Here is a 19,848-nt window from a genome sequence, read left to right as displayed (position 1 = left end):
ATTAGTTTAAGACTTTTTTTAATGCTTTTCTCGTTTTTTCCCCTATACACAATTATTATAAATGCCAGTAAGATGCAAATCAAATTTATTTGAAGATTCCAATACAATTTTATTGCCGACCAAGCAAAAGAATTCCCATTTCTTCGTTATGTCTTATAATTTATCCAAATTGAAACCATTACTTCATTTCATTCCATGCTCTCCAATTCTATTTCATTCCATCCTACCATATGTAGCTATTTTGGACTTGAGCATGTTCTTAGGGGAAGAAATAGGCGGGAGAATCGCCCTAGGATGGAAGACTCCACAATTTTACCCTCGTCTTCCTTCTTTGTCGAGAAGATAAAGATAGACAGGGAATTATGGGACCTCGCGGTGCTGAGGATGTATACACTACGTTGGGACTTCGGTTCTGGCTATTGCCAAGTAGACAGGCATAGTAGCTTCTGGTGCCTAGGGGAGCAAAGGTGGGTGCAACACCCACTGCTGTGTTAGCGCACCATTCGGATTACTTCATTTCATTCCATCCTCTCCGAGTCTATTTCATTCCATCCTACCATATGTAGCTGTTCAAATAGGAAAGTCTTTTAAGAACTCAAGATGAGCAATCTCAATGTTCAAGAATATACGAGGAGCCGCGATGGGGGGGCAGTGGCCATAGCGGTAGCTGACACCGCCGGCAGCCACTGCAGTGCTTCCTCACTAATCACCCAAATCGATGCTTACTCTCATCGGTCTATATTGTTCATTACGATAAAGAAAGAAAAAGAAGAACACGGCTTAACCTCGTGTGTTTGATGCGTCGAACGTAGACGATCCACTTTTAAATCCTGTGACGTTACGGTCAATCAAGCAAGCCCGAAATGATCTATAAATCATTAATACACATCACTTAGAAAGATAGAGATTGGCGTCGCCATGCGGAGATTTTCAACGTCCAATAAATCGAGCATCATCAAGAAAGACCAGGCAAGCATTAAAGCATTTAAAGGGTGAAATATCCTAGAATATCTCGAACTCGAAGGGCGAGTTACATGGGAAATGTACACTATTTGAAGAATTCTTGTAATTAATGTAGAAGTCGGTACATGACAAGATAAGAAATGATTATGTGACATGTTATTATAAAAATTAAATAATAAATAATTATAAATTATTAGGAAATTTATTCCTTCAAAAATTCATAACTCAAAGATTATTATGCTTGCAAAGGCCGAGAAAGATAGAAGTTTCGTCGTTCCTTCGTTGTTAGATTGAAAAGATATATACAAGCTGTCCTCCCCTCTCATTTGTACTGTGTCTCACAGGTAAAATACATATTAGAGATTCTCAGACGCCGGCACCATGTCAGTCTCCTGCGGCGATGACGGCGTGGACTGCCTGGACTGCCTGCGATGCGGCGTGTGTGGCCTGGCCCTGGACTGCCTGGTGATCCTGGGCTGCTCCCGGTGGGTCTGGAAGCGCTGCACCAACGTCGGCTCCGACGACAGCGCCGCATGGGCCCCCGCCACCCCCGACGAGTTCGAGCCCGTCCCCCGCGTCTGCCGCCTCATCCTTGCCGTCTACCGTCCCGATATCCGCCACCCTGAGTTCCCCACCTCCGGCGGCTACAGCCTCAACCCCGACTGGCTCATCAAGCGCGTCACCTACGAGCGGACCCTCGGCCATGCCCCACCCTACATCATTTACGTAGACCATGACCACTGCGAGATTGTCCTCGCGATCCGCGGCCTCAACCTCGCCAAGGAGAGCGACTACAAGCTCCTGCTGGACAATCGGCTCGGCATGCAGATGTTCGACGGGGGTTACGTCCACCACGGGCTGTTGAAATCGGCGACTTGGCTGTTGAATGAGGAATCGGAGACGTTGAAGAGGCTTTGGGTCGAGAATGGGTCGAACTACAACATAGTTTTTGCGGGCCACTCGCTTGGGTCTGGTGTGGCTTCGCTCTTGGCAGTGATCGTGGCGAACTATGGGGATCAGCTGGGCGGAGTTCCGCGGAGTAAAGTGCGGTGTTACGCAGTGGCTCCAGCAAGGTGTATGTCGCTTAACTTGGCGGTGAAGTATGCTGACGTGATTCACTCCATAATCTTGCAGGTACTTGGATTGGTCAAATATCTAATTTTTAGCTTTGGTTTTTGGTTGACTGTGCAGCAAGTCAATGTTTCTTGAACAGTTGAAAACTTCACTTCACTTAGCGGTGTAGCTCTGACTCAGTTCTTTTTCTTTTTTTTTCTTTTTTTTCTGGGGGTCAAAAGCTCTGACTCAGTTCGGCTGTTGACTTTAGGTGATTGTTGCTGTTATGTCTTCAGCCAATTCATTCTGGGGTTCTGTTGTTGTTCACTCTTTTATTCGAGGATGCAGTTTCTGGTGGTCCAACTCTTAACTTTCTGTACCATGAGAAATGGTAGTCATATTAGGCTTTGTAAGTTAAAAGGACATGTATATATCTTCGTGAATAGACGTTATTGTGCCTAAGTTGTGCCTAGGCAATTTTTCTGGCAACCCACTAGCATATTTCAGCCTAAACTAGAACACTGTGATGAATCCCTTGAGAAAACCCAGGAGCTATAAGAGTGATGTGTTTGTTTGTTGTATGTTGGCTCATCTTGATCCCGACTAAATAGGCAGTAGGTAAACAGTTCGTTCTTTTTTTAGATACTAGGAAGATGTTGATCTCAATTCTCAAAAATTTCCTAATGACCATCTGCCAATATTCTATCGCATCCTGAGTAGTACGATGTTGGGATTTGGGTTTACCTAAAGGAATTGACATAGGAAGGAGATCGGGGGAATGTCATTAAGCAACTGCATCTGCTTTTCCTCTGTAGGCGTTTGAAGAAAGGCAATGGTCTCCTGTAGTTACCAAGGTTTCTTTTTCGGCAAAGTGACCCTGCTGTCATCTTGTTTGTCCAGGATGATTTTTTACCAAGAACTCCTACTCCCTTGGAGGATATTTTCACGTCAATTTTCTGGTGAGTTGCATTACATTTTATGTCATGGCTCATCTCTCTTTCTTTCTTTTTGTGTGTTCCTAAAGACCTCTTGGAGTGAGTTGTCATCGTCATTTCTTAATCGACGCCTTGGTGCTTTGGACAGCTTGCCATGCTTACTGCATTGGGTCTGCCTGAGGGACACTTTTATACCTGAGGGTAGGAAGCTCAGAGACCCGAGGAGACTTTATGCACCTGGAAGAATGTATCATATTGTAGAAAGAAAATTCTGCAGGTATCAACACAGTAGGGACACTGTAAAATTTAATATATTGCATTATTAGATTTTGAGCTAGACTTGGTGTAGAAAGATCTTAGCATGCTTGTTGAAAGAATATTCTGCAGCTATGAACTCAGTAAGGACATTGTAAGGTTTAATATATTGCATTATTAGATTTTGAGCTAGACTTAGTAGAAAGATCTTAGCATGCTTTTGGTCTCAAAACTAAACTGAATAAGGGACTAAGATAATTTATTAGTTAAGGGCTTTTTTAATCAGCATCTTTTTGCTTCAAATTGTTTCCTGCATCCTTTAGTGTAGGATAATCACACTCTGTATCCATGTTTTCAAGAATCGGACTTCACATTCTACAGTTTGTGCATCAACAACAACTTTGGATTATCTAATTAAAAAACATTATGCAGCTGTTAGAGAATATTATAATTAACTTTGGTTGCTGTTACTTTAAACTAGAAAATACTCTGCAATGACATTGTAACCGTCGGAAACCAAGGAATGTACTTGTATCCAAGGTCCTGTTACTATGAGATTGTTAGCACTCTCATTCACGCTCTGTGTATGGCTTCATCTGTTTTTCTCTTGTCTATTGATATCTTCAACTCTGAAAATATGTTGCTAGTTGTTACACTAACCAGCAAAAGCAAAGACGTTAGTCTCAGGATGTAAAGAGTGATTAGGGAAATACCAGGGAATGGGATCTGTAATTATGTTTACATTACGGGGTGCAAATTATTAATTTTTTTTTTAAAATTTTAATATTTTTCCTAGCCTGCTTGTGCAAATATTCTCTTTTAACTGCTGCCGCTGGGCTAGACCTCCAAGGAAGAAACGACAGTATCATCTTGTCTGTAAATTCTGAGCATTTAGGAAGCTGTTACGTACATGGAGTTTGAAAAACCATTTTTTCACCTTGCATCTCAAATGAATTGAATTTGTTTGATTGTCTTTAGGTGTTTTCATTATATTTCCGTATCTTTTGCAATCTTAATGATTGCATTTCTTTTACTTTTTCACTAAGCAATTGTTGTATTGCAGGAATTGATTGACTTCCTCTCATTTTGATTGTGAAACGTGGAAGTAGTTTTTTTATTTTTTATTTTTTTTTTTTTTTTTTATAATCTTTTTAGCAGTACTAGGAGAAAAAGAAGAATAATGGAATGGTAAAATGGTTCTGTTTGTCTTTTTATAGAAGCAAAACTTATACTTGAATGTCAAATCCACGTCTTTCACTTCTCTGTATGTGCAGGTGCGGGAGGTATCCTCCGGAAGTAAGAACTGCTATTCCGGTTGATGGGAGATTTGAGCATATCGTCTTATCTTGTAATGCCACATCTGATCATGCAATTATCTGGATAGAAAGAGAAGCAGAGAAGGCTTTGCAAGTAAGGCTGACTTGGTATTTCTTTGGTTCACACCGATTCCTAATTTACCCTGAACCTATCAATTTTTGTTGCTCTTTGATTCTTAAATGAGTGTATGTAAATAGGTAGCATGTTGAGATGATAGATGAACTCAAATTGACCGTGACAGAGAATAAGGGAAAGGAGTGCCGAGACTGTAACCACTGCTCCAAACATACAAAAGTTCGATAGGTTGAGGACGCTAGAGAAGGAACACAAAGATGCAGTGGAAAGAGCAGTAAGCTTAGACATTCCCCATGCCGCGATGTCTCTGGATGAGGAAAACCCAGATTCAAATCCCCAAGACGAAGAGTCACAGCCTTCACAGGAAGAAAAGTCTGCTGACATCGTTCTGGATGACAAAGCCAGGCCTCGCAATGCGAGGACCAATCGGGATGAAGTCATCAAGAAGCTCATGAACAGAGATAGATCAGGGAAGCTATGTCTTGAGAGAGAAACAAATAACCCAACGTAACGCTGCGCGCATTCCTCTTCTTCGGACTTCATTTTCTGGGGCATGTTCTTCATTGGATCTATCCTTTTTATGGTGCGTATTTACTGATTCTTTTGCTGGGAACAGGATTCTGGTGCAGCTCGTGATCTGATTCTTATACTGCTATTCGGCCCCATCATTGTTACTTCTTTTTCATCGCGTTTTTTCTCACTGTATAGCATTCTATATAGGGTGCATTGTCTGTGACAGATAAGGTGAACTCATTTACCATATTTTAGGTGGTTGCAATACCTTAGAGGAGTGGTGCTGGAGGAATGGTGCCTGGTTCATCATTGAAAATCATTTTCACATATGATGTGTTTTGTTTAGTTACTTAAAGCGTGAGCTCCAGTGGTTCATTTAAGTCATCAATAATCACTTTTCACGCCGTTTATTGAATAAAACTTAGTGCTTTCTTAGTATATATTAGCATTTCTCGTCCCTGCAAAATTGTAATTTTCTCCCCTTAGTTTTAACTCTTTAAATTCAGCTCAAAAGTTTATCACTCCATTATGACACTTATGATGTATAATTCAGATAAGGTAAACCTGATTGGTTACACCATATTCGATTCCGTCCGAGCGACTATGGAGTACTTTGGTTGGGTTAATCTCAAGAATTATGACGCCACTTACATGCCTTTCATTTAATCAATCAAGTAAATCAGTTGCAAATCAACTACGTTAAAAAACTTAGAATGGAGGTGAATGCTATTTTGCTGAACTGTCAAAAATTGTGAGTCTTGTATATGTTCTTTACCTCTTAACGCTTGATCACGAAATTTACTTTCCTATTCTTCTCTCTCGACCGTTGTCAAATCTCTCGCTAAGGTAGCAGCTACGCATTTTTTCAAAGATTTTGCATATCAAATTGCTTAACCATCCCTCTTGAAGAGTTGCAAAAACCATATTATGTGGTAATTAACATCTTGAAATTAAATAGTAGGTACCAAATCGAACAATTAATACAACGTTCAAAAAGAACACTCTACTGTTATTATCCCCAAAATCAATTCTATTTCATCCGCCTTACCAAATGTAGATGTTCAAACCGAGATAGGAAAGACTTCTGACTCCGTTTATTTCGCAGAAAATATCGCATTTCCAGAAAATATTTTCTAAAAAGTCATTTTTCAAGAAAATGATGATATTTTTTTATGTTCGACTGAAACTTGAAAATGAAGTAGAAAATATTTTCTATTATTCGGTATCCGATTTGATTTTCTAGGAAAAATTATCAAAAAAATCGAATTTTAATTTTTTAATACAAAAATGATTTTCAATTTATATATTTTTAAAATTGAATTTTTAATTATATTATATTTAAAAAAAAATCAAATTTCAATTTGCTAGGCGATCGACCAAGATGCGGATTGGCGAGCTCAAGGCTTGGCCAATCTAGGTTAGCTTAAGCTTTGCTGAGCCCGACGAGCTCACGGCTTGCCCGATCCAGGTGAACCCGAGCTCCGCCGAACCAAGCAAGGCGGAGAGCTCTTCTAAGGTTGGCGAGCTTGGGCTCCGCTAAGGCAGTAGGTGAGCCCAAGCTTTGCTGAACCAAGCAAACCCGAGCTCCTTTGAGGCCGACGCAAGCTACATTCAGGCGAGCTCGAGCTTTGCCCTTGACAAATTTGACCTTGGGCGAGGCTTGAGCTTGCCTGTGGGCAGTTGTCAACCACTGCCATGGCCGGTGATTAGCCAAGGAAGAAGAAAAAGAAAAGGAAATAAAAATAAAAAGAAAAAGATTAAAAATTCGATTAAAAAAAGTATAAAAATAAAAGGAAAATGTGTTTGGTGAAAGAAAGGGAGGTGGAAGAAGTTATGGAAAATGTTTTCCATTTCTGAAAAATGAAAAATATTTTTTCTACTTTTGAAGGAGTTTTTTTAAATAGTGGAAAACGTTTTCCTTGACTAATTTATTTTCTGTTAATGAACGCTGGAAAATTCAAAAAATATTTTTCTAAAAGTTATTTTTCATGAAACAAACGAAACTTAAAGAAAGCTCCATATAAGCGATCTTAGTGTTTGAGTACACAAGGAGCTGCAGTAGGGGTGGGGCGTCCATGACAGCAGTGGCGACACTGGCAGCCACCGTCGTGCTCCCCAATGATCACTCTTTCCGATCGGTACTCTCATCGATCTATCTTGCTGATTACGACAAAGAAAGAAAAAGAAGAACACGACATAATCACGTCTTACGCGTCGAACACAAATGGCTAACATCTTGTTTGTCCACTTTTACACCCCGTTACATTACAGTCAATCAAGCGACCAACTTTTACATCATTAAACACATCACTCAGAAAACACTGGAAAGACATGAGACAAGGAACTCATCACGGTCTAGAGATTTTCAACGCAAGCAGGACGGAGACAAGAAGACCGGGTTAACCTTGCTTGTGCACTCGAGAATATTTCTGGGGCTAATAAAGAAAATCTGTACTCAGCTAGAATTTTCTGTAATTAATGAGTAGTTGGTAGATAGTAGATAGAATTTCTATCATTAGATTAAACAGAGATCTATGGTTGTGATTAAGGGAGATCTATATATGCCTTATATTTTTTGTATTATCTTAGCAGTAATGGAAAATTTTGATCTTCCCTCTGTAAAAGTTTCTCTTTCTAGCATCGTTGCTGACTCGAGAAGAAGAAGCCCACCGGGCCAACCATCGCTGCACTGAGTAAAGCAAACACCTTTAGGGATAAGCATGGTTTGAATGAGTGATTTCCATCTTGAAATCATGAACCATCCACAAAAGGTGAGTGGTTTTAAGTTTTGTATAGGTTTTACCTAAAACTTGGAATGTATCTATTGGAACAGATCTGAAACCTACCATTATATTCTAAAACTTGGAACTTACATTATATATCGCAGAACTTGGAACTTTAGGGTTGGTTCTAAGGTATATCTAGATTTCACATATATTATTAATTGAATGATTATAGTGAAGTAAAACCTTTGATAACTACCACCTACTGTTACAATTCATTGACCATAATTTATATTTAAACACACGAAAAATATGAATATGAATAAAATAAAAGATTCAATTATAAAATGGAAACTTAAACTAGTACTTCTTGATTATACACTCATCATCAAAAGGTATGGAATATCACGAAGACATAGAGAAAGAAAAACATTAAAATTTGTTCCAAGTTCTAGATTTCAGGTTCTAAGTTCCTTCAACTAAGAATCTATAACCTAACCGTCGAACCTCTAAAAGTATGCTTCAGATACCAAAAGTTGACACAAAAAGTTACAAAAGTAACACTTAAGTGTCAAAATTGAAGAGAAATGGATTACTGACGTGTTAATTTTTCGGCAAAGCAAGTGCAATGGCTAGACAATGCAAAAATGACGTCGTTTTGGTGCTAACGTGGTAAAAAAATAATATAAAACTTTATTAAATTTAATTTAAAACTAAATTTATTTAAAACATTTAAAAATACAAATTCAAAATTTTAAAAAAAATTAATATATATATTTTAAATTTTTTACCATGTCAGCACCAAAATGACGCCGTTTTGCATTCGCTTCGCCGAAAAATTGACACGTAGCGTTTTTGTTAAATTTTGCTGGATTGTCACTTAAGTAATTCATTTTGCTCCGATTTTGGCACTTAAATGCCATTTTCGTAATTTTTGGCACTTAAGTGTCCATCTGTGCCAGCTTTTGGCACTCAGGTGTCCCTTAAAATCTGGAACCTATAGGTTCTCATTGGCTCAATATTTATGTATTAGGTTCTACCCAGAAACCATACTCGCCTTTACTGCCCACTAAGAACAGGTTTTGAAAAATTGGAATCGGAACTGCCCGTTGATTCCACAAATTCATTTGGAACCAGACTAGTTCAAAAACTAGACTGTTGGTTTGGTCTAGTTCCCGAATGGATTCATGGAACCGATCTCTAGTCCTTACAAAACTGCATTCATCAATTAATATTGTGATTAACCTAATTTCTATGTAGAATGAAAGCTTGCTCAGTCAATTCAAGCAATTGATTTTGATTAAGGATTAAAAACTATAGGGCGGAAAAAATGGGTAATACTCGTTAATTAGAAATTTAATTTTTTTGAAGGTCATGAGGTAGTCCTCTTAGCGTTTTAGTCTCTATATAGAATTCCTAACCTCCACGAAAGCCTTTAATAGTTTGATCTATTAAATTGAAATTGGGAACTAGATCAATCCTATGGAACTGCCAATTCCGACTGGTCTGGTTCAGCTCCAGGTGACTCCTGATTCCTTTGTACAGTCCCCACCACCTTCGTTTCAAGAAGCAAGGAAGGCACCATTGCCACTCCACTTGAACATGAAGAGATGCATCTATTCATTTCCTCGACGCCCACAGCGACCGCCACCTTCATCCCTCATTACCCTGACGTCAAAATTCGTAGACAGCGGCACCATCTTCTTCTTCTTCTTCTTCTTCTTCAATCACAGCAACTGAAAGAAATCAACAAACCAGGAATATCCTGGACCTGCCATGTCGGTCTCCTGCGGCGTGGGGTGCGTGGCGATCCTGGTCTGCTCCCGGTGGGTCTGGAAGCGCTGCACCTACGTCGGCTCCGATGACAGTGCCACGTGGCCCCCCGCCAACCCCGATGAGTTCGAGCTCGTTCCCCGCGTCTGCCGCCTCATCCTAGCCGTCTATGAGCCCGATCTCCGCCACCCCAAGTTCCCACCCTCCGGCGGCTACCGCCTCAACCCTGACTGGCTCGTCAAGCGCGTCACCTACGAGCAGACCCTCGGCCACGCCCCGCCCTACATCATCTACGTCGACCACGACCACCGCGAGATTGTCGTCGCGATCCGCGGCCTCAACCTCGCCAAGGAGAGCGACTACGAGCTCCTGCTGGACAATCAGCTTGGCATGCAGATGTACGACGGAGGTTACGTCCACCACGGGCTTTGGAAGTCGGCGATTTGGCTGCTGGATGAGGAATCGGAGACGTTGAAGAGGCTGTGGATCGAGAACGGGTCGAATTACGACCTTGTTTTTGCGGGCCACTCGCTCGGGTCCGGCGTGGCTTCGATCTTGGCGGTGATCGTGGTGAACCATGGGGATCAGCTGGGCGGAGTTCCGCGGAGTCAAGTGCGGTGTTACGCGGTGGCTCCGGCGAGGTGTATGTCGCTTAATCTGGCGGTGAAGTATGCTGACGTGATTCGCTCTATAATCTTGCAGGTAATTGGATGGTTCAAACTACTTCGGTTGACTGTGCAATAAGCTGATGTTTCTTGAACTGCTGGAAACTTCACTTAGCGGCGTAGCTCTGACTCAGGTTTTTTTTTCTTTTTTGGGTAGTCAAAAGCTCTGACTCAGTTCGGCTGTTGACTTTAGGTGGTTCTTGCTGTTATGTCTTTAGCCAATTCATTCTGGAGTTCTGTTGTTGTTGTTGTTGTTGTTGTTGTTCACTCTTCTATTTGAGGATTCTGTTTCTGGTGGTCCAACTCTAACTTTGGGTATCATGAGAAATGGTAATAACATTAGGATTTGTAAATTAAAAAGCTCTTGTTTATATCTTTGTGAATAGAGGGCCTAGGTGGTTTTTCTGGCAACTCAGTGGTATTTTCAGCCTAAAGTAGAACGCGGCGATGAGTCCCTTGAGAAAACTCAGGAGCTAATAAAGTGATGGGTTTTTTCGTTGTCTGGTGGCTCTGGTCATCCCCGAACCCAACTACATAGGTGGTAGGTAAACAGTCTGTTCTTTTTAGGCACAAATATTCTATCGCATCCTAAGTAGTACGATGTGGGATTCAGCTTTACCTTAAGGAATTGACACAGGAAGGAGACCTTTAAAATCAGAGGAATGTCAAAGCCAGTTAATGTGCTTTTCCTATATAGGCATTTGAAGAAACGCAATGGTCTCCTGTAGTTACTGAGCTTCTTTTTGGGTAAATGATCCTGTTATCATCCTTTTGTCCAGGATGATTTTTTACCACGAACTCCTATCCCCTTGGAGGATATTTTCAATTCAATTTTCTGGTGAGTTGCATTACGTTTTATATTATGGCTCAACTTTCTTTCCTTCTGTGTGCTCCTAAAGACCTCTTGGAGCGAGTTGTCATCATCATTTCTTAATCCAGGCCTTGGTGCTTTGGACAGCTTGCCATGCTTACTGTTTGAGGTCTGCCTGAGGGAAACCTTTATCCCTGAGGGTAGGAAACTCAGAGACCCAAGGAGACTTTATGCACCTGGAAGAATGTATCATATTGTTGAAAGAAAATTTTGCAGGTATGAACACGGTAGGGACATTATAAGCTTTAATATATTGCATTATGAGAAAACTTTTGGAGATTTTTTAGCTAGACTGCTGCAGAAATGTCTTAGCATGCTTTTGGTCTCAAAAGTAAGCTGAATAAGGGACTCAGAGAATTTATGCAGTGAAGGGTTGCTTTCTTTAACCAGCATCTCTTTGCTTGGAAACATTTTGGGAAATTAAGATCTGCACCCCATGGTGTAGGATTATCACACCTTCCTTGTTTTTATGGATCACACTTTGCATTCTACAGCTTGTGGAGCAACTACCACTTTGGATAATCTAAGTAAAAAAACATTATGCAGCTGTTAGAGAATGTTATAATTAACATTTGATGTTGTTATTGTAAACTAAAAAATGCTTAGCAATGACTTTACAACAGTTGGAAACTAAGGAATATCCTTATGTCCAAGGACCATTACTATGAGATTGTTAGCATTGTTACACATTCTATAAATGGCTCTATCTGTATATCTCTTATCTATGGATGTCTTCAACTCAGTAAATGTGTTGCTGATCGTTACACTGACAACCAAAAGTAAAGATGTTTGTCTCACGATGTGAGGAGTGATTAGGAATTACAGGGGAATGGGATCTGTAATTATGTCTATATTTCGTGGTGCAAGTTATTAATTTCTTTTTCTCAATTTTAATATGTTTCCCAGCTTGTTTGTGCAAATATTATCTTTTAACTGCTGCTGCGGGCTAGACAACCAATTAAGAAATGGCAGTATCATCTTGTCTGTAAATCTAAGCATTTAAGGAGCGGAAGTATTGATTTGTAATCCATTACATTCCTGGAGTTTGAAAAACCATTTTTTCACTTTGCATCTCAAGCAAATTCAAAGTATGTCATTGCTTTCTTTTTTTGATTGTCATTAGGTGTTTTCGTCATATTTCCATATCTTTTCGCAGTCTTACTTGCATTTCTTTTTTTTTTTTTTTTAAAGCAATTCTTTTATTGCAGGAATTTGATTGACTTCCTCTCATTTTGTTTGTGGAAAGTGAGAGTAGTTCTTATTTATTTATTTATCTTTTTAGCAGTCTTAGGAGAAAAAAAAAAGAATAATGGAATGGAAAAATGGTTCTGTTTTTAAGAAGCAAAACTTATACTCAAATGTGTTACCCAAGCTTTTCACTTCTCTGTATGTGCAGATGTGGGAGGTATCCTCCAGAAGTAAGAACTGCTATTCCGGTTGATGGGAGATTCGAGCATATCATCTTATCTTGTAATGCCACATCTGATCATGGAATTATCTGGATAGAAAGAGAAGCAGAAAAGGCTTTGCAAGTAAGTGAGGCTGACTTGGTATTCCTTTGGTTCACTGCAATTCCTAAATTAACCTGAATCTATATGTATACGTTGCTCATTGATTGTTCAATGAGTGTACGTAATTATGTAGCATGTTGAGATGATAGATCAACTCAAATTGACTGACAGATAATGAGGGAAAGCAGTGCTGAGATCGTAACAACTGCTCCAAACATACAGAAGATCGAGAGGTTGAGGTCAATAGAGAAGGAGCACAAAGATGCACTGGAAAGAGCAGTGAGCTTGAACATTCCCCATGCTGTGACCTCTCGAGATGAGGAAAATCCGGATTCAAATTGTCAAGATGAAGAATCACGGCCTTCACAGGAAGAAAAGTCTGCTGATGTTGTCCTGAATGACAAAGCCAGGCCTCGTGATCCGAGGACCAAATGGGACAAAGTCGTCAAAAAGCTCATGAAGAGAAATGAATCAGGGAAGCTACATCTTAATAGAGAAACAAATGACCCAACATAACGCTTTCCTCTTCTCCGGACTTTGTTTTCCAGGGCCTGTTCTTCACTGGATCTATCCATTTTATTTCTATGGTGCATATTTACTCGTTCTGCCAGGAAAGGATTCTGCAGAATCCCGGCGCAGCTTGTGACCCTACATTTTCGCTGATTCTTTTACGGCTATCCGGCCTCTTGTCATTATATTACTTCTTTTTGGTTGCATTTTTCTCACTGTATGGCATTCTATAGAGAGTGAATCCTCTGTGACGGATAAGGTGAACTCATTTACCATATTTTAGATGGTTGTAATATCTTAGAGGAGTGGTGCTGGAGGAATGGTGCCTGGTTCATCATTAAAATTCATCTTCACGTATGATGTGTTTTGTCTAGTTACTTAAAGGGTGAGCTCCTACGATTCATTTTGGTCATCAATGTTCACTTTTCACATCGTTTGTTGAATGAAACTTAGTACATTTTCTTAGTGTTTATTAGCATTTCTCATCCATGAACTACAAAATTGTAATTTTCTCTTACCGTTTTAGTCTCTACCTCCACGAAAGCCTTTAATAGTTTGATCCATTTTTTTTCGACGTCAACTTGATTTAATCATGGGGATGGAGAGACCTTAATTATGCTCTTAAAACAAGCTATTGCCTCTTAATTTCGTATCATATTATGATAATAGAGCGCTACAATATTCTCCAATCAGTCTGCTCATCTTTTTTTTTGTGTTTTTTATTTTATTTTAATTGAGAAAGTAAGTAAATAAATTATGATATAATTGCATTGGAAGTTTTAAAACTCATCAATAAAGTGTAATTTAGTCTTAAGACTTTCAAAATGTGCAATAAAATTCTAAAACCTTCAAAAAGTGCAATCGAATTATAAAACTTGTTAAATTGATTAAATCAATTACTTCCATTGATAGCACATTTTGAAAATTCCAGAACTCGATTACACTTCATAACACGTTTTATGACTTGATTGTATCTTTTGAAAAATTTAAAATTTAATTGCACTTTCGTGATAAGTTTTTAGGACTTAATTACACTTTCGTAATAAATTTTAAGACTTCCAGTGAACTTACCTCATGAATTATTAGAATGAACAAAAATTAGGGATTAATCCTATTATACATCCGAGAAATAAAATTAGTTAATAGTATCCAATACTAAAAATAAAAACTACAAAATAATTAAGTAATTGAGTTGTAATTTTTTAAAAGTATATATTTGTATACACCGGTCTAATCCGGGTGGGAGGGCAATCGGGAATCAAATCGATACTCAACGATTCTATTAAATTGAAATTGGAAACTAGACCGATCCTATGATGACTGCCAGTTCCGACTGGTCTGGTTCAGTTTCAGGCGACTCCTGATTCCTTTGTACAGTCCCTAAGCACCTTCGTTTCAAGAAGCAAGGAAGGCACCATTGCCACTCCACTTGAACACGAAGAGATGCAATCTATTCATTTCCTGGACGCCCACAACCACAACCATCGCCACCTTCATCCCTCATTACCCCTACGTCAAAACTCGCAGACAGCGGCACCATTCACCATCATCTTCTTCTTCTTCTTCTTCTTCTTCAATCACAGCAACTGAAGGAAATCAACAAACCAGGAATATCCTGGACCTGCGATGACGCTCTGCTGCGGCTTGGACTGCGTATCGATCCTGGGCTGCTCCCGGTGGGTCTGGAAGCGCTGCACCTACGTCGGCTCCGACGACAGCGCCACGTGGCCCCCCGCCACCCCCGACGAGTTCCAGCCAGTCCCCCGCGTCTGCCGCCTCATCCTCGCCGTTTACCATCCTGATATCCGCCACCCTGAGTTCCCGCCCTCCGGCGGCTACCGCCTCAACCCCGACTGGCTCGTCAAGCGTGTCACCTACGAGCAGACCCTTGGCCATGCCCCGCCCTACATCATCTACGTCGACCATGACCACCGGGAGATTGTCCTCGCGATCCGCGGCCTCAACCTCGCCAAGGAGAGCGACTACGAGCTCCTGCTGGACAATCGGCGCGGCATGCAGATGTACGACGGGGGTTACGTCCACCGCGGGCTGATGAAGTCGGCGACTTGGCTGCTGGATGAGGAATCGGAGACGTTGAAGAGGCTGTGGGTCGAGAATGGGTCAAATTACCGCATCATTTTTGCGGGCCACTCGCTTGGGTCTGGCGTGGCTTCGCTCTTGGCGGTGATCGTGGCGAACCATGGGGATCAGCTGGGCGGAGTTCCGCGGAGTAAACTGCGGTGTTACGCGGTGGCTCCGGCAAGGTGTATCTCGCTTAATTTGGCGGTGAAGTATGCTGACGTGATTCACTCTATAATCTTGCAGGTAATTGGATGGTTCAAACTTCTAATGGCTTGGTTTTCGGTTGACTCTGCAATAAGCTAATGTTTCTTGAACTGTTGGAAACTTCACTTAGCGGTGTAGCTCTGACTCAGTTCTTTGTTTTTGGTCAAAAGCTCTGACTCAGTTCGGCTGTTGAATTTAGGTGGCTCTTGCTGTTATGTCTTTAGCCAATTCATTCTGGAGTTCTGTTGTTGTTGTTGTTGTTGTTCACTCTTTTATTTGAGGATGCAGTTTCTGGTGGTCCAACTCTAACTTTGGGTATCATGAGAAATAGCAATAATATTAGGATTTGCAAGTTAAAAAGCTCTTGTTTATATCTTCGTGAATAGACAGCGTAGTCGATTTTTCTGGCAACTCAGTGGTATTTTCAGCCTAAACTAGAACGCAGCGATGAGTCCCTTGAGAAAACTCAGGAGCTAATAAAGTGATATGTTTTTTCGTTGTCTAGTGGCTCTGGTCATCCCCGAACCCAACTACATAGGTGGCAGGTAAACAGTCTGTTCTTTTTAGATACAAGTAGGTTGTTGATTTCAATTCTCAAGAATTTCCTATAGACCCCCTACAAATATTCTATCGCATCCTAAGTAGTACGATGTGGGATTCAGCTTTACCTTAAGGAATTGACACAGGAAGGAGACCTTTAAAATCAGAGAAATGTCAAAGCCAGTGAATGTGCTTTTCCTCTATAGGCATTTGAAGAAAGGCAATTGGCACAGGAAGGAGACCTTTAAGATCAGAGGAATGTCAAAGCCAGTTAATGTGCTTTTCCTCTATAGGCATCTGAAGAAAGGCAATGGTCTCCTGTAGTTACTGAGCTTTTTTTTTGGGTAAATGATCCTGTTATCATCTTTTTTGTACAGGATGATTTTTTACCACGAACTTCTATCCCCTTGGAGGATATTTTCAAGTCAATTTTCTGGTGAGTTGCATTACGTTTTATGTTATGGCTCAACTTTCTTTCCTTTTGTGTGCTCCTAAAGACCTCTTGGAGCGAGTTGTCATCATCATTTCTTAATCCAGGCCTTGGTGCTTTGGACAGCTTGCCATGCTTACTGTTTGCAGTCTGCCTGAGGGACACCTTTATACCTGAGGGTAGGAAGCTCAGAGACCCAAGGAGACTTTATGCACCTGGAAGAATGTATCATATTGTTGAAAGAAAATTTTGCAGGTATGAACACAGTAGGGACATTATAAGCTTTAATATATTGCATTATAAGAAAACTTTTGGAGATTTTTTAGCTAGACTGCTGCAGAAATATCCTAGCATGCTTTTGGTCTCAAAAGTAAGATGAATAAGAGACTAAGAGAATTTATGCAGTGAAGGGCTTTTTTTTTTTAACCAGCATCTCTTTGTTTGGAAACATTTCGGGAAATTAAGATCTGCACCCGATGGTGTAGGATTATCGCACTTTGTATCCTTGTTTTTACAGATCACACTTTGCATTCTACAGCTTGTGGAGCAACTACCACTTTGGATAATTTAAGTAAAAAGAACATTATGCAGCTGTTAGAGAATGTTATAATTAACATTTGATGTTGTTATTGTAAACTAAAAAATGCTTAGCAATGACTTTACAACCGTTGGAAACTAAGGAATATCCTTATGTCCAATGACCTATTACTATGAGATTGTTAGCATTGTCACACATTCTATATATGGCTTTATCTGTATTTCTCTTATCTATGGATGTCTTCAACTTAGTAAATATGTTGCTGATCGTTACACTGACAACCAAAAGTAAAGATGTTTATCTCACGAAGTGAAGAGTGATTAGGGATATGTGGGGGAATGGAATCTGTAATTATGTCTATATTATGTAGTGCAAGTTATTAATTTATTTTTTTCAATTTTAATATGTTTCCTAGCTTGTTTGTGCAAATATTATCTTTTAACTGCTGCTGCGGGCTAGACGACCAAGTAAGAGATGGAAGTATCATCTTGTCTGTAAAATCTAAGCATTTAAGGAGCTGATCCATTACATACCTGGAGTTTTTTTTTTTTTGGTCAGTCCTACTCTATACCTACTCTATACTCACTCTCAGACTTTTGCCCTGTCTCTTGCAGGGCGTGGGAGTTGAAACCCACTCCTGAAACTTACTCGTCCCCACTCCATCCCCTCCTGAGAAGGTGGGGATTTGAACCCCTCACCTCCCCCTTCCATGTTGGAAGGGTGGCCACTGGGGCGAATCCCAGTGGTTATTACATACCTGGAGTTTGAAAAACCATTTTTTCACTTTGCATCTCAAACAAATTCAAAGTATGTCGTTGCTTTCTTTTTTTGATTGTCATTAGGTGTTTCCATCATATTTCCATATCTTTTCGCAGTCTTACTTGCATTTTTTTTTAAAGCAATTCTTTTATTGCAGGAATTTGATTGACTTCCTCTCATTTTGTTTGTGGAAAGTGAGAGTAGTTCTTATTTATTTATTTATCTTTTTAGCAGTCTTAGGAGAAAAAAAAAGAATAATGGAATGGAAAAATGGTTCTGTTTTTAAGAAGCAAAACTTTTACTCGAATGTCTTACCCAAGCTTTTCACTTCTCTGTATGTGCAGATGTGGGAGGTATCCTCCAGAAGTAAGAACTGCTATTCCGGTTGATGGGAGATTCGAGCATATCGTCTTATCTTGTAATGCCACATCTGATCATGGAATTATCTGGATAGAAAGAGAAGCAGAAAAGGCTTTGCAAGTAAGTGAGGTTGACTTGGTATTCCTTTGGTTCACTGTGATTCCTAAATTAGCCCAAATCTATCTATATATGTTGTTCATTGATTGTTCAACGAATGTACGTAGTTATGTAGCATGTTGAGATGATAGATCAACTCAAATTGACTGACAGATAATGAGGGAGAGCAGTGCTGAGACCGTAACAACTGCTCCAAACATACAAAAGTTCGAGAGGTTGAGGTCAATAGAGAAGGAGCACAAAGATGCACTGGAAAGAGCAGTGAGCTTAAACATTCGCCATGCTGTGACCTCTCAAGATGAGGAAAGCCCGGATTCAAATCCTCAAGATCGGTCACAGCCTTCACAGGAAGAAAAGTCTGCTGACATCGTCCTGGATGACAAAGCCAGGCCTCGTGATGTGAGGACCAATTAGGATGAAGTCATCAAGAAGCTCATGAACAGAGATAAATCAGGGAAGCTGTCTTGAGAAAGAAACAAATAATCCAACGTAACACTTCACACATTCCTCTTCTCTGGACTTCATTTTCCGGGGCATGTTCTTCATTGGATCTAAGCTTTTTATTTTTATGGCGCTTATTTACTCGTTCTTTTGCTAGGAATAGGATTCTGCAGAATCCTGGTGCAGCTCGTGATATGATTCTTATACTGCTAGTCGGCCTCTTGTCATTGTTACTTCATTTTCATTGCGTTTTTGTTGACACCTAAATTTTTGCATAAAAAAAATAGAATTAAAATTGCAACATATAGTTTTCGAAGCATTCATTATTTAGTTTATATTATTTATTTTTACTGCATTTTCATTGGACCGATAATAGATGGGCTTAACTTATTGGCCTTGAGTTTTATTGAGACCGCGAGTTCGGACAAGTCGATGAATGGGAATCATGTTGATATCGATATGAGAGAATGAAAGAAATATCTTGTCTAAAGAAAATAAATAGGAGCAACATCACTACACTTGAATGGCTCGTCCCCAGAGATGGGTGTAGAAAGTTTCATATCCATAAGGTAAAGAGTTCTCTCGCAAAAGATACAATGACCAAAATGATGAGGGGCAATTTATTTCTCTATCCCAAACACTACAGGTGATCCATTGCTTTACTCCTTTGAGCTCCATACACTTATGAAAAGTCTTTTCAAATTATCCCTGTCAAGAACCACCCCACATCGGGGCAAATGAGAGGTAAGATGGCATCATGAGGTGAGAAAATAGAAAGAAATTTTCATGCTTTCACTTGCATCAATCTTCAAGTCGTGTTATTACATTGAATTCATGTGGTAATTTAAGTGCCTTAGGATGATGAAGATAATTTCTTTCTCTATCCTATACAGTTATATCCTTTGCATAGCCCACTTGAGCCTGCAATTTCATTTCTTTAAACCCAGTTGGTGATCATTCCCACACTAGGGCAAGGCAAAAGGCATATGAAAACCCTTAAAAGTTCGAGTGTCATTGCTTGACGCATGCATTATGTGCAAGAATTGAAATAAAAATAGAACTAAGGAGGCATAAAAAAACAGCGTGTCTTGTAAAAGTAAGGCTAATGCCCATGAAAAAGAAGTGAAAAAAATGAATGAAAACTAGAGGCATGAAAAAGCAGTGTGCTTGGTAAAAGTAAGGCCAATGCTCAAAGATAAAAATCAAACATTTG

The 19,848-nt window shown here is 39.9% G+C and overlaps 3 protein-coding genes across 3 annotated transcripts; all 3 read left to right on the top strand.

Annotated features, from left to right (window-relative positions):
* Positions 1–1,344: 1,344 nt before the first annotated feature.
* On the top strand, positions 1,345–5,438 carry LOC104451997. The gene is made up of 5 exons (XM_010066539.3): positions 1,345–2,097; positions 2,917–2,975; positions 3,100–3,228; positions 4,481–4,616; positions 4,765–5,438. Exons 1-5 carry the CDS (start codon positions 1,345–1,347, stop codon positions 5,107–5,109), a joined length of 1,422 nt encoding a protein of 473 aa, XP_010064841.2. The 3' UTR covers positions 5,110–5,438.
* A 3,879-nt stretch (positions 5,439–9,317) lies between these two features.
* Positions 9,318–13,547, top strand: LOC104449719. Its single transcript, XM_010063960.3, has 5 exons — positions 9,318–10,309; positions 11,052–11,110; positions 11,231–11,359; positions 12,540–12,675; positions 12,826–13,547. Exons 1-5 carry the CDS (start codon positions 9,611–9,613, stop codon positions 13,168–13,170), a joined length of 1,368 nt encoding a protein of 455 aa, XP_010062262.2. The 5' UTR covers positions 9,318–9,610; the 3' UTR covers positions 13,171–13,547.
* A 1,243-nt stretch (positions 13,548–14,790) lies between these two features.
* On the top strand, positions 14,791–18,608 carry LOC120286346. The gene is made up of 5 exons (XM_039314571.1): positions 14,791–15,489; positions 16,368–16,426; positions 16,547–16,675; positions 18,062–18,197; positions 18,348–18,608. Exons 1-5 carry the CDS (start codon positions 14,791–14,793, stop codon positions 18,606–18,608), a joined length of 1,284 nt encoding a protein of 427 aa, XP_039170505.1.
* Positions 18,609–19,848: the final 1,240 nt, after the last annotated feature.

Source organism: Eucalyptus grandis, chromosome 6 (assembly GCF_016545825.1).
Source record: "Eucalyptus grandis isolate ANBG69807.140 chromosome 6, ASM1654582v1, whole genome shotgun sequence".
In the NCBI taxonomy this organism is placed as follows: domain Eukaryota; kingdom Viridiplantae; phylum Streptophyta; class Magnoliopsida; order Myrtales; family Myrtaceae; genus Eucalyptus; species Eucalyptus grandis.
The sequence above is the reverse complement of the archived record's forward strand: the minus strand, read 5'-3'. Positions and strand labels throughout refer to the sequence as shown.

Bases quoted from the DNA above. Each gene is read 5' to 3' on its own strand.
- LOC104451997 (XM_010066539.3), top strand. From the start codon at position 1,345: ATGTCAGTCTCCTGCGGCGATGACGGCGTGGACTGCCTGGACTGCCTG. The intron at 2,976-3,099 runs GTGAGTTGCATT...TGCTTTGGACAG, and splicing joins ATTTTCACGTCAATTTTCTG to CTTGCCATGCTTACTGCATT. The intron at 3,229-4,480 runs GTATCAACACAG...CTGTATGTGCAG, and splicing joins GTAGAAAGAAAATTCTGCAG to GTGCGGGAGGTATCCTCCGG.
- LOC104449719 (XM_010063960.3), top strand. From the start codon at position 9,611: ATGTCGGTCTCCTGCGGCGTGGGGTGCGTGGCGATCCTGGTCTGCTCC. The intron at 11,111-11,230 runs GTGAGTTGCATT...TGCTTTGGACAG, and splicing joins ATTTTCAATTCAATTTTCTG to CTTGCCATGCTTACTGTTTG. The intron at 12,676-12,825 runs GTAAGTGAGGCT...ATTGACTGACAG, and splicing joins AAGCAGAAAAGGCTTTGCAA to ATAATGAGGGAAAGCAGTGC.
- LOC120286346 (XM_039314571.1), top strand. From the start codon at position 14,791: ATGACGCTCTGCTGCGGCTTGGACTGCGTATCGATCCTGGGCTGCTCC. The intron at 16,427-16,546 runs GTGAGTTGCATT...TGCTTTGGACAG, and splicing joins ATTTTCAAGTCAATTTTCTG to CTTGCCATGCTTACTGTTTG. The intron at 18,198-18,347 runs GTAAGTGAGGTT...ATTGACTGACAG, and splicing joins AAGCAGAAAAGGCTTTGCAA to ATAATGAGGGAGAGCAGTGC.